Source organism: Microtus ochrogaster, linkage group LG8 (genome assembly GCF_000317375.1).
Source record: "Microtus ochrogaster isolate Prairie Vole_2 linkage group LG8, MicOch1.0, whole genome shotgun sequence".
Taxonomy (NCBI): Eukaryota; Metazoa; Chordata; class Mammalia; order Rodentia; family Cricetidae; genus Microtus; species Microtus ochrogaster.
The window spans coordinates 9,862,388-9,876,119 of NC_022033.1; the positions used below are offsets into that span (position 1 = coordinate 9,862,388).

At 50.0% G+C, this 13,732-nt stretch overlaps 1 protein-coding gene across 3 annotated transcripts in view; it reads left to right on the forward strand.

Annotated features, from left to right (window-relative positions):
- Atp9a (ATPase phospholipid transporting 9A (putative)) overlaps positions 1-13,732 on the forward strand; it is a 97,136-nt gene that overhangs the window by 56,350 nt on the left and 27,054 nt on the right. For all 3 annotated transcript variants that reach the window (XM_005362835.2, XM_005362836.3, XM_013352176.2), the window contains exons 11-15: positions 1,096-1,256; positions 1,606-1,748; positions 3,308-3,420; positions 8,307-8,519; positions 13,264-13,425. In XM_005362835.2, the coding sequence (XP_005362892.1) occupies positions 1,096-1,256; positions 1,606-1,748; positions 3,308-3,420; positions 8,307-8,519; positions 13,264-13,425 (792 nt within the window). The remainder of the gene's footprint in view (positions 1-1,095; positions 1,257-1,605; positions 1,749-3,307; positions 3,421-8,306; positions 8,520-13,263; positions 13,426-13,732) is intronic.

The following is a 13,732-nucleotide window of genomic DNA, read 5'->3' on the forward strand; positions in this document are numbered from 1 at the left end:
TGTCCCATCAACATGTTGTCTCTTTGTCTCTTTCTCTTCTTGCACATCATGGCCGTCCCAGCCCCCTTCCATCTCCATCCTTTTATTTAGAATGTCACAGGATGTGTGTGGTGCTACATACCCACACCCAGCATTCGTAAGGTGGAGACAGGCAGATTAGGAGTTTAGGGCTATCCTTGTCTGCAGAGAGAGTTCAAGGTCAGCCTGATTCTGTTTATAAAAAACAAAAGAGAACAGAATATCCTGAAAAGGTATGCCATATCGGTACACAGGTGGAGACCGCTTCCCAGACCTGAGTCAGGTTCACGCCAGCACTGACCTTATCCTTATACCTGTTGCTAACATGAAGTTTGAGCCTTTTTCTATGACATTATGGATTTGGTGTCCTTATTGCATTTTGGGACACATGAAGACACAGAAGTTTTTTTTTTTTTTTTTTTTTTTTTTTTTTTGGTTTTTCGAGACAGGGTTTCTCTGTAGCTTTGGAGCCTGTCCTGGAACTAGCTCTGTAGACCAGACTGGTCTCGAACTCACAAAGATCCGCCTGCCTCTGCCTCCCGAGTGCTGGGACTAAAGGCGTGCGCCACCACCGCCCGGCAGAAGTTTGGTTTTGTGTGGGTACTGTGCGTGCTGGAGCAGGGCTCTGCAGCTGAGTTGTGCCCCAGTCCCCAAGTACTTAGCCGTTAGAACGGTGGCGGTGGTGTTGTCTACGCTGCTCAGGAAAGTCAGCCCCCAGCTGGGTACGGCTGGGCTTTTGGGGTATGGTGGGGGACCAGCAGTGTACGACTGAAGCAGGGCTTGGTGTAGCACGGCAGGGGCTGTGCAGAGGTCAGCCCAGAACAGCGGCTACTTGCTTTGTGTTTCTGAGTCTGAATCTTGAGTTAGAAGAGACATTGATGATGACGTGTCTCAGAGACCCTGAGGGCTGTAGGAGCTCAGCCATAGCTCTTGCTCTTGGACCACTGCTGTAAGAGCAGCTCCTTCTGTATCTCACGCCTCACTGGGCAGGGGCCGGGGTGCATGTGTTGAGACCCTCTTTCCACCTGGACTGTGGGCTGCACTTCAATCCTCTGTACCCTGTGCTTTGTCCCCCAGATTGGCCTGTTTGACCTGGAGGTGAACTGCCTCACCAAGATCCTGTTTGGTGCGCTGGTGGTGGTGTCGCTGGTCATGGTGGCCTTGCAGCACTTCGCTGGCCGCTGGTACCTACAGATCATCCGCTTTCTGCTCCTGTTTTCCAACATCATTCCCATCAGGTGAGCTGGGGACGGGTGTCAGCATGCTCAGAGTGTCTTTCTCTGCACTCACTCCACGGTGCTGGTCCTAATGGGATTATAGCTCTGTGCTAGACCCCTTTTCCTGGCAAGGGCAAGTCCCTAAGCACCTCTAGCCCTCAGCTGTCTCACTTGTCCAGGGACCAGTAATTAAAAAGGAAAAACTTCCCTTCCTCTACTCTTAAGTTACTTGAATCCGTGCAGAATGGTTGTGTGGCCTCTATTGTCTCCTGCTTCTGGGTGGGGTTCTGACTTCATGTGCACAGCCCACGTGTGCAGCCTGTGTGGTTTATAGATGCCTTGGTGACTTTTTGCTCTCCTTCCTGCCTAGCTTGCGTGTGAACTTGGACATGGGCAAGATCGTATACAGCTGGGTGATTCGTAGGGATTCAAAAATCCCTGGGACCGTGGTTCGCTCCAGCACAATTCCTGAACAGCTGGGCAGGATTTCTTATTTGCTCACAGACAAGACAGGTGAGTGCCTCTGAGGGGCAGAGAGAGGCTGGGTGGGTTCCAGCAGCTCCCGGTCCTCTCTCTGGAGGTGGGAGAGGTGGCAGCAGCTGCTTTCTTCCTTGCTATTGGATGAAGAGGGAGTGTCTGGTGAGGATGCTGATGTCATAGACACCTGCAGGGTACTGCTGTCATGGGAAGTGTGCTTCTCAGTTTATTCCCACACCAGCCATGTGAGACAGGAAGGATTTTATAGGCAGGACCAGGAACAGAGAGACAAAGTGTCTGTCAGAGGCACAGAGCTGGCCTCAGCAGGGTTGACCGAGGCAGTCTGGCCATGATCACCTCTGATTTCTGCTTTAACCCCTGCCAGGCTCTAAGCTGACCTCTGGTGGGTCATATCAAGGACTGGGAGTAGGTGGGGTGGGAGGCCTGGCTGCACACCTTTCTCTCTGTTTGGTGGCTGCAGAGTGTGGGAAGCCTGCACAAGGACGGTGGTGGTTGGTGCACTTGGTGCTTTCGTTGCTGTGACAATAAACATGAAAACAGACTTAAAGGAGGAAGGGTTTATTTGGGCTCCTGGCCTCAGGTGTCTCAGCCCAAGGCAGCAGCCTCCAGTGCTTTAGGTTCTTGGTGAGGCAGGGTGGTGCGAGAGGAAAGCCTCTCCTCACTGGCTGGAACGCGAGAGAAAGGATCCAGGGACAAGATGAACTTCTGTTTTGGTTTCATTCTGTTTCTGTGACACTCTGACAGGAATGACTTAGGGGAGAAAGGATTTATTCTGCTTACAGTTCCAGGTCACAGTCCATCAGGCAGGGAAGTCAAGACAGGAATTCCGAAGCAGCTAGTCATAGCATAGCCCACAGTCTAGACCGGAGAGGGAACGCATGCGTATGTGCTTACTGCTCAGCTGGCTTCCTTCTCTCTGGCACTGTTCAGGACTGCTAGCCTCGGGGATGGCGCTGCCCACGTTGGGCTGTCCCTCCTGTATTATTTGATAATCCATACAGTCCCTACAGACATACCCATGGGCCATCTTGTCCAGATAATTCCCCGGCTATCATAGAGTGTGTCCAGCTGACAGACAAAGGGTACCAGGAGGCTCCTCCTTGCTCTGTCACTTGCTCAGTGGTAACTCAGCAGTGGCTAATCCATTGAAGAAGTTAGTGCCCTCATGAGCTGTCACCTCTCCACCGTGCCTCCAGCTTGAACCATAGCACTCACCAAGTCAGCAGAAGCCAGGATTCTTCAAGGACAGAAATGGGACAGTCCAGCTGTGTCAGCCCCAAGCCCCTGGGACGGTCCCTTGGGGCTCTGGTGCAGGAGTCTTGTGTCTTTGCTCATCTGTCTGCGTGTGTTCCTGCTCAGTTCAGGCTGATGGCCCAGTGTGTGCCATGTGCCCCCCTTAACTCAGGGGACATTCAAGCTCCCTCATTGACAGCCCCAGGGAGTAGGCACAGTCTTGGGGTGCTCTTTCAGAAGAGTGGGTCCTTCTCCTGTCTCCTCTACTGGGGAAGCACTGAGGCCAGCGGGTGGCGCTGACTCGGGGAGCAGAAGGAATGCTTGCATCTCTTGTGTTTCAGGAACCCTGACCCAGAACGAGATGGTGTTCAAGCGGCTGCACCTGGGCACGGTGGCCTACGGCCTCGACTCCATGGACGAAGTGCAGAGCCACATCTTCAGTATTTACACCCAGGTAAAACCTCGCTTTTAACTCACCGGTCAGTGCTGGCCACAAATTCACTGCATAGCCATGGATGACCTTGAATTCCTGATCCCCTAGGGGCCTGTACTTCCCAAATGTCGGGATTAGAGGCCTGTACCCACATCTGGTTTGGGTTATGCTGGGGAATCGGCCTCAGGACTTTGTGTGTTTTAGGCAATCTCTTGACCAACTGAGCTGCAGCCTCAGATATCCTGAACACTAAACAATTGTGTGTGTTCTCTGGCCTTTCACTCACTCATTTGTTCGTTCATTCATTCATTGGAGACAAGGTCTCACTGTGTAGCTCTGGCTGTTCTGGAACAAACTATGTAGACCAGTCTGGCCTCCAACTCAGAGATTCTCCTGCCTCTACCTCTCTAATGCTGGGATTAAAGGTGCACCCCAGTGCCCAGCCACTTTGTGTTTTTAAATACCTACTGAGGTACACTTTCTACCATGCTGAAGATACAGTTGAGTGACTCTCAGTAAACTAACAGGTCCCCAGAACTGGCTGGCTGTGCAGTCACTTGTTCCTCTAGCAGGAGGGACTTGCCCTGCTTTGTTTTATTTGTTGAGAAAGGGTCTCACTGTATCCCTGGATGCCTGGAACTCACTGTGTAGACCAGGCAAGACTCAAACTTGCTTTGATCCTTCTGCCTCTACTTCCTTATGCTGTTCTTTTATTTATGCATGTATTTATTTATTTATTTGTTTATTTATTTATTTATTTATTTATTTTAATGTGGGTTCTGGGGACCAGGTCACCCCCTGAACCATCTCCTTGGCCTCCTTGATCTTCAGGGGTGGTTTGCAGCTCCAAACCATATAATCTGGGTCAGGCTGGAAGCCCTGATTGTTGCCCCACTCCTGTGTTAGTGGGTGAACCCAGCGGCCCCACAGGACAGCAGCCACCGTGAGCACTGCTGATGAGGCGAGGCTTGTCCTTGCTCTTGTCCCTTGTTCTCGAGAGCCCTGGTGTGTAATCTGTAGGCCCCAAGGCAGCGCTCACAAGATGACACACGGGGCACAGGGAGAGAAAGAAGGCCAGTCTGTGTCTGCATGACATTCCACCTCCCAAATTCACACAACATTGACCTCTCCCCTAAGATTCGTGAGCTTGACCCCGGACCTTCGGGAAATATATCAGACGGGCGTTTGTCAGGTGCGGTCCTTGACACGTCCTGCAGAAGGAGCCGGAATCCCGTCTCTGTTTATCTTCCGTGTGTGCAAGCACAGACGGAGGTTTACGAGCGCCCAGGTGATGGTGTAAAGAGTATGATTGTAACTAAACTGGCCTCGTAAACAGTGGTCTCAAACATTCTGGAAGGGAAACTCTAGATTATTAATACAAGGCCAAACAAACGGTAAGAAAATGACCAGTTCATCACGAGGTAAAACTCCTACCAGGACAGAGGCTAGGAGGACGTCCCCCTGGCTTGAGGATTAATCATTTAACCCTTTGAAGTTTTTTTTTCACATTTATATTCTTGTGTGAGGGCGTATACGTGGAAGTCAAAGCTAACATTCAGGAGTCAATTTAGTTCTCATGTCTGCCTTGTGAGTTTCAGGGATCAAATTCAGGTTGTCGGGCTTGGCAACCCCACCTTTTCCCACTGAGCTATCTTGCCAGCCCATCCAACCTTTTAAAGTAGATATACTTTAAATACACACATGCATGCAGGCACACATGCACACACGAAGGCATGCATACACATACAAACACTGGTGGTTTTGCCTTTCTCCCTCCATAGGACGACCAGGACCAAGGAGTTTTCTCCAGGGTAATAAAAACCTCACCTATCTCTGTGGGTGCTATGTCTGGTTTTATTTTTTTTTCTTGGTATTTTTTAAGTAAGAAGTGTGTGTGTGTGTGTTAAAGGGTCTGTGGAATTGAGGTTGATAAAGATGAACATGATGCCAGGTGAGTGAGACTCTTCCATATGGGATTGTGTGGCTGTCACAGGCCTGGTACAATGGTCAGTATCAGAGGCGCGTGTGCATGCGCGCGCGCGCGCGCGCGCGCACGCGCACACGCACACACACACACACACACACACACACACACACACACACACACACACTTGGTCTTAGGTATGTGGAGGTTGATGATGGTTCAGGCATTTTTCACCAAACCATCCCAGGGATCCAAGAGAGAACCACCTCCCACAACCATTCTTTGACCGCCACACACTACACTGGTATAATATGAAAATAAAAATAAAAGTCTGACATAGTATAGACTGGGCTTCAACTTTTAGCTGAGAATATCCTTGAACTTCTGATGCTCGTGCCTCCACCTCCTGAGTGCTGGGATGACAGGTGTGTGCACAGCATCTTTGTGGGACTGGGATTGATCCCAGGACTTCACGTGCGCTGGGCGGATGCTCTCCCAGCTGGGCCCCACTCACTTACAGGAGTCATTGATTGAACAACTGAGCTAGTCTCAGTATCCATGGTCACTTCCTCTCCACCCTGAGACGAAATCCATCTCATCAGCAAAGTGGGGAAGACACCGATGTAGGAAATAGAGGTGACACAGAAGCTGGCCACTGGTGACCCTGACCTGCTGTCACCCCACCTTCTGACTGCCTGAGAAGTGGCTTCCCTGGTTAGAGAGTTCCTTTGTGGGACTCCCACTGGCCTGGCTCCCTTGGCCTGGCTGGGAATGTGTTTCTCCCAGAGCACAAGCCCCCGCAGCTGTGGGTTGGCCGCATCCCAAACAGCAGCAAGCAGCAGCAGCGCTGGCCCCTGTGTGCACAGAGCCTGATTTGCTCTCGGTCTTACTTTACTGACTGAGCCAGCCTGGAACCCTGATTTCTGGAAAGTTCCCCCTCCAGAAGTTGTCCCTGGAGGTGCTCTGCTTAGTTGCTCTTCCCAGCCTGTGGCTACTCCACTCTGCAGACCCAGCCGCTGCCTTGTGAGAGGCTTCTCCGTTGACCCCGATCTTAAATAATGATTCAGTCCAGGTGCAGAGCCGTGTTGGCAAAATGAAAACATGTCCTGGCGGCGCCGTCACGTACATTTAATAGAACGTAAATTACAGGCCACTAGACACTAGAAAGTGTCATCTCTCTAGCAGAGGGGGCTTCTTTTAAGCCTTCAGTCCCCTGTATAATTTTAAAGTTAAAATCTTCATAATTAAAAGCATTTGACTAATGAGCTGTCGAAGTTGGAGTTCTGATCCCTCACTCTAATTATTGTTACCATGTTGTGCCCTTTGACCTGGAAGTGCAACTTGTGTACTCTTGACACCAGAGGTTAACAGAGCAGGAAGCCAGAGCCCTGTGTGTCCCTGCAGTGACTAGAATAATTTAGTAATTGTTTAATTAGCCAAGGAGCCTAATGCCACTACTAAAAATAGTATTAAAAATTTAATGAATGTCATTTTCTTGTTTCTCAGGCCATCTGTTCTGTTTGGGCCAACCACGTGTCATAGGTGTTAGGCATCACGCGTGGCAAAGTCTCACATGGCTTTTCTCCACATACTTTCAGTGGGCTCTAGGAACCCATAAACACTTCTGGCTTCCTACGCAACTGTGGCGGGCAACTCTTTGTTCAGAACAGTGACTCTGACCCCCTCTTCAGCCCAGTGATTTTGTATCTATTTGTTTTACACGTACCTATTTGTGTGTATGTGTGTGTGTGCCGGGGCACACATATGGAGGTCAGAGGACAACTTTGAGGGATCCCTGTGGGTCCTAGGGACCAAGCCTGGTTTGCCAGACTTAATGTCAAGTGCCTTGACCCGCAGAGCCGTCTCTCCAGGCCTTCATATTTATTTTTCTTAGAAATGGAGGAAAGGGCTGGAGAGATGGCTCAGAGGTTAGGAACACTGACTGCTCTTCCAGAGGTCCTGGGTTCAATTCCCAGCACCCACATGGTGGCTCACAACCATCTGTAATAAGATCTGATGCCCTCTTCTGGCCTGCCTGAAGACAGGTCACTCATACACATAAATATTTCTAAAAAAAGAAATGGAGGAAAAACACGTGGAGAACTCCCCCTACCCCTACCTCGGGAATTGTTTGCTTATTTACCCACTGATAGTGGGTCTCACGTATCCCAGGCTAACCTCCTTGAATTTCTGGTCCTCCTACCTCTTCTTTAGTGGTGGGTGACAGGTGTGTGATGCCGTATTTTATGGCTGTCAGGACCTTGCTGGGCGATTGCTCTGCGAACCGTGCCGTTCCTCCAAGCAGAAGTGGAGCTCGGTTTTCCCGTTTGTTCAGCAGCATCTCCTGCCAGGCACTGCTGACTGCTAGGCACACAACGATGAGTAGCGGGCACTGTCAGCCTGTGTTGTTCTTGGAGGCCAGGGGCGGGAGATCACATGAGCAAGCCAGGTTTAGGTAATGAAGACTTCAAGACGTAGCGAAGGGGCAAGCCTGAGTTGCCGTGAGGGAGTGAATGGGGCTGAGAGGATTAGGGGTGTCAGGGGTCTCTCTGAGTTCACCTCCAAGTGGAAGGCTGTGTGGTGAGACCAAGTGAGCCGTTCTTACAGAAACCTAGAAGGACTGGGATCCCAGGCAGTCTGAGTGGGCAGGGAAGGAAGATGATGTGGGAGCTTGTGGAGCTTGGCAGTGGCCAGCCCAATGGGCCTTGCACTGAGGAGGAGGACTTGGATTTTACTGACTGCTGAGCCAGGAGCCCATGGGATGTGTGTGTTGACGTTGAGTGTCTCCCACAATCACTTTCCACCTTACTTGTTTGCTCTCTGGTGTTTTATTTGGTAACTGAACCCAGGCCCTCGAGCATGGATAAGCCAGGAGTCCTGTGTGCCGAACTGTAGGAAGAAAACACTAACCGCCATTACCGTGACATAATGTCCAGACCCCTGGTCTTTCTGCTCAGCTTCTCTATATTTTCCTTTCCTCTAGCAATCCCAGGAGCCACCAGCTCAGAAGGGCCCCACGGTCACTACCAAGGTACGAAGGACCATGAGCAGCCGTGTGCATGAGGCTGTGAAGGCCATCGCACTGTGCCACAACGTGACACCTGTGTACGAGTCCAACGGCGTGACAGACCAGGCCGAGGCTGAGAAGCAGTTTGAGGACTCGTGCCGTGTGTACCAGGCATCCAGCCCAGATGAGGTAACCTCGGGGAGGGCCCAGCCATCCTGCCATTCCTGCAGGTCAGCAAGGGTCAGACACAGTTGTGTGGCCCTGACTGCTCACAGTCTAGGCCTTGCCTTTTTGATTCCCTCTGTCCTGCCTACAAAACTTGGCATCTGATTATAGAAACAATTTTTGTTTTATTTTTGTTTTTTGGGGACAGTGTCTCACATAGACCGACTAGGACTTCAAAGAACCAGGGCTCTGTGGCTCATGGTGGCTGTGATATGGGGCCATGTAGCCTTTTCTGAGCTCACAGGTACAGGGATACTAGGATATCTCCATTCCAGACCTGTCTTTTTTCCTTTTTTGAGAAAAATTTGTCCCCTGGGGAGACTTTCTTGTTAATGGTGTGGTGCTGTGGGGTAGCTCAAACCAAAAGCCCTGGTCAACCATGGCCACTGATATTCAAGCCAGGTGTCTTACAAGTGAAATGTGGCCACTCCCAACTTGTGAGCCGGGGATCCTGTGTAAGTGGAGTGGGTAGACAGGGAGGCGGGGCTGGGCTCTGCTCAGCTGTTGTAAGCGTACAGGATTTCTTCTTTGGCCCATCAGGTTTAGCCCATGACGTCTTGTTTTCTTTCTTTTTTTTAAAAAGATTTATTTATTTATTATGTATACAACATTCTGCCTCGATGTATGCCCGCACGCCAGAGGAGGGCGCTGGATCTCAGTACAGATGGTTGTGAGCCACCATGTGGTTGCTGGGAATTGAACTCAGGACCTCCGGAAGAGCAGTCAGTGCTCTTAACCTCTGAGCCATCTCTCCAGCCCCTTGTTTTCTTTCAGGAATGGAATTGGGACCCCTCAGGGTTTGGGCTGTGAGACAGGATGGTATTTTTTTCTTGGAAGTTAGTGACTGGGGACCAGGAGCATGTGTAGACGTGGGATGGCATTGGAGTTTGAGATACTGATGCTCGGCACAGTGTCAGCACACTGGCTGTGGCTGTGCCTGGCCAGCTATGGAGAAGCATCCTCTCTCTGCTGAGCCTCATTGTGTCTGTTTTGGGGCTTTGAGGGGTGTGTGTGTGTGTATGTTCTGTGGTTTGATCTTTCACAGATGCTGTGGTTTGGAGGCTTCCCCACATAGAGAAGATGCTGTATTTCATTGTCTGTTCTTCTAAATGAGATTTGCTCTGTCTTGTTTAAGTTTCTGATTTGTGATTAAAAACAAAAAAGGGATGTTTTTTCTTGTCTCTGGAGTCTTCAACAGTCCAGAAGGATCTAATACTTAAAAATTTTGTTTATTGCATTTACTTATGATGTGGGATACCCATATGTATGCTGTGAATATGTTTTATTACCATTGGTTAATAAAGAAGTTTCTTTGGCATATGGCAGGACAGAATATAATTAGGCACGAAATCCAAACAGAGAGAGAGAAAGGAGGTGGGGACAGAGAGATACCAGCAGCCACTGAGAGAAGAGTAAGATGCCAGAACATTACCAATGAGCCCCAGGGCACATGGCAATACATAGGTTATTAGAAATGGGTTAATTTATATGTAGAGCTAGCCAGTAAGAAACCCAAGCCATTAGCCAAACAATTATAATTAATATTAAGCCTCCAAATGGTTATTTCATAAGTGGTTGCATGGACCAGCAGACGGGAGAGAAACCAGTCCAGCAGGACTGGGCGAGGCAGAGCAGAGCAGAGCAGAGCAGAGCAGAGCCTCCAGCTACATACTTACATGTGTGTGTTCGTATATGCAGATCAGAGGACAACCTCCAAGAGTTAATTTCTCCTTTATCTGCGAACTATCTTCCCAGCCTTCCCTTTTCTTAATTAAGAAACTTTTTATTATTTGTGTATCTGGATGGGATGAGCCGTGGTGCACGTGAGAGTCCAGAAGATAACCTTTGGGAGCCGTTTTCTCTCCTGCAGTATTGTAGGATTGGACTCAGATCACCAGGTTTACACAGCGAGGCTTTGCCCGCTGAGCCTTCTCACTGCCCTACCCATTCTTAAAGAACTTTATTAGCTCTTCAGTGCAGTTCATGTCTTTAGTATAATTAGGTAAGAAGAGAAAAATAATCTGTAACTCACAAAGGCTGTAGCCACTGATAATACTCTGCACATCTGACTTCTACACAAAATACCAGTGTGTTTATGTAAACATGTCACATGACAGGAAGAAGCATGCTTGCTGTACAAGCAATATCTTTGAGAAAGCCCTACTATTTTGATTCCCTGGGGGATTCCATTTGAGCTCAGCTGGGTCTCTTTGAAATTCACTATCAACCAAGCCTATATAAGCCCAAGGTTAGCTTGCTGGAGCACTGGCAATAGGCTGCTGTCCCTGGGCGACTGGAGTGATTGCCACTTCTTCTTGTCAAAGAAGCAGGATTTCTGAAATTTGATGCCAGTGCATGGTCAGCCCTGGACATCTGCATTCAGCTATAGATTTACAGCCTCAGGGTATGGGCCCTCCTGCCCTCTACTGTAAATCCAGAACTAGGAAAATAATCTGCCCCATTTATGCTCAGCTTCCAGCTCAGTGGCTTTTTCTCTTTTCGGTGTATGTGGCAGCCCTGTGGAGGGGCATGGCAATGGCAAAACTTTCTTTTTTGAGAAAGGGTCTCACCAGTGTAGCCCTGGTTGACCTTGAACTCACTCTGTAGATGTGAGAATTAGCCAATAAGAAGCTAGAGCTAATGGGCCAAGCAGTGTTTAAAAGAATACAATTTGTGTGTTGTTATTTCGGGTAAAGCTAGCCGTGCGGGAGCAGCTCCTACTACACGTGTACCCCCTAGATATCCTACTGCACACCCGAGTCCTCTCAACAGGACTCCAGGGGGTCTTACGAGCTCTGTGAGAAAGAGCACAGAGCAAGGACGATTGACTCAGGTTGAAGTCCTAGAGGGTGGAAAGTTCCAGAATGAGTAGTCATTGAGCCTAGGAGGCCCTTGCGTTATGATGGCTAAGGACCTCATCTGACAGGAGGTGACATATGCAGTGGACGACAGCATCATAGAAGGTTACACACATCTGTGCTTCATCCCCCTGGTGACATTGGTCACATTAGCTTGGGCTTCTTCCGTGCGCCTCTTGGGGCCACTTCTCTTCTGGGGTTCTGGGTTCTTTCTCCATTAAAGTAAAGAAGCGGACTTCAGGGGAGTTGGTGTAGCTCATGGAAGCCCCGAGCTACAGGCTTTCCCGTCTCAGGAGAAGGTTTTACAGAGTGAAACAAGAGCTGCTGAAAAACGAGGGAGCCTGGTGGTGGTGGCACAGCCTTTATCCCAGCACTCGGAACGCAGGGGCAGGAGGATCTGTGAGTTCCAGGACAGCTAGGGCTACAGAGAAACCCTGTCTCAAAAACAGAAAGAGAGGGGAGAGGGGAGGGGGGAGAGAATCAAGGTGGGCATGGCAGCCTCCTATACTCCAGCCTAGGAAGGCAGGGACAGGGAGCTGGCTAGAGATAGCCTCATCAGCAAACTCTGGGTTTGATTGAGATACCCTACGTGGGACAGTACCCAGTGTAAGGAAGGATGTAAGTCTCCTCTCCTTTCCGGCTTGTGAATCACGTGTCGGGAGATGCACTCACGTAGTTAAGTGTGAGTGCACTCAAGTGTCCCATCGTCCAGAGGCAGCAAGCGAAGGCCTGCAGTGCCCATACTTGAGCTGTCTCTCCGGAGAGTGGTTCTCAGCCTCCCTAACGCCGCCACCCTCATGTGCTGACCCCAACATAAATTTATTTTCACTGCTACTTCCTAGCTGTAGTTTTACTATTGTTATGAATTGTAATATAAATATCTGTTTTCTGATGGTCCTTGGGGGGTCATGACCCACAGGTTAAGAACTGCTGCTCTAGAGGGTTTTTGTTTGTTTGTTTGTTGAGACAGGGTCTTGTGTAGCCCAAGCTGGCCTGGTATTTGCTATGTAACTGAGGAGAACCTTGAATTTCTGATCTTTCTGTCTCCACCTCCCAAGTGTTGGGAAGAAAGGTTTGTGTCAGCATGGTCTGTTTTATCCAATTTACGAGATGGAGCCTGGGACTTTGTGTATGTTATTTAAGCACTGTGAACTGAGCCACACCCCATGAATCCATGAATAAGTGTTCTTACTCATGTACACCCAAGAGTATTGCACACACACACACACACTGTAGGGTCATTTTGTATGGCTCTTTACTGATTTGTCAGTTTGAAATTTCAATAGAAAACTGTTAGGAAAAACAATTAAATGTCAGTGTCTTAGTCTGTAATGAAATACCACAGGCTGGGCACCTTATGAACAACAGAAACATGGTTCTCAGGGCTCTGGAGGCTGGGGTCGTAGAGCAGGTTACTGGCATTTGTGGCTAGTGCAGCTGGGAAGGCAGCGCTGCTGACAGCTGATGGTGATCGCGCTGCAGCAGCCAGGAACATAGACTCCCAGCTACAAATGCCCCACAGGTTGCTGCAAGCCCTTCCCGCCCCTCTAATGAGGGGGGCAGTTTACAGAATCACCCACTAAAGACTAGACTGTATCTAATGGAGAGTAGTGTACCCAGCTAAGGGAGAGCCAGGGGTGAAGACCTCCTTGTGCCCTACCCTTTCTTTCCGTATGGGTAGCAGGCTTGGTGCACAGTCTTCCAGAGGGAACTGTGGTTGCAGGGTCTCTGCCACACACCTGTGGTGTGAGGCTGCTTTAGGGCCTGCCAGACAGCCCCTCTGCCTCCGCCTCCCCTTTCTCAGTGTTCACGTGCAGCGTGTCTGATGTCCCACACTCCACTTCCTCCAGGTGGCCCTGGTCCAGTGGACAGAAAGTGTGGGATTGACCCTGGTGGGCCGAGACCAGTCCTCCATGCAGCTGAGGACCCCTGGCGACCAGATCTTGAATCTCACCATCCTGCAGGTTTTTCCCTTCACCTACGAGAGCAAGCGGATGGGCATCATCGTGAGGGTGAGTGGAGTCCTCCCCCGTCCTCTGTCTTCCCCTGCCCCTCTGCGTCCTCCCCCTGCCTCTCAGTGTCCTCCTCTGCCCCTCAGCATCCTCTCCTGCCCTGAAGAGTATGCATCAGGCATCCTTACACCTTGCTGGGGCCTCATTACTGTCCCTCAGACTGGTGAGGGAGTGTGATTCCGAGTAGGGCGGAAATGGGCTCCACCAGTGGACACACCTGGGTCCTCCAGCCTGGTGAGCTTGGCTTTCAGGCAGTGAATATGTCAGGGAGCTCTCCGCAGATCATTTCCCATTCTCAGGCTCTTAA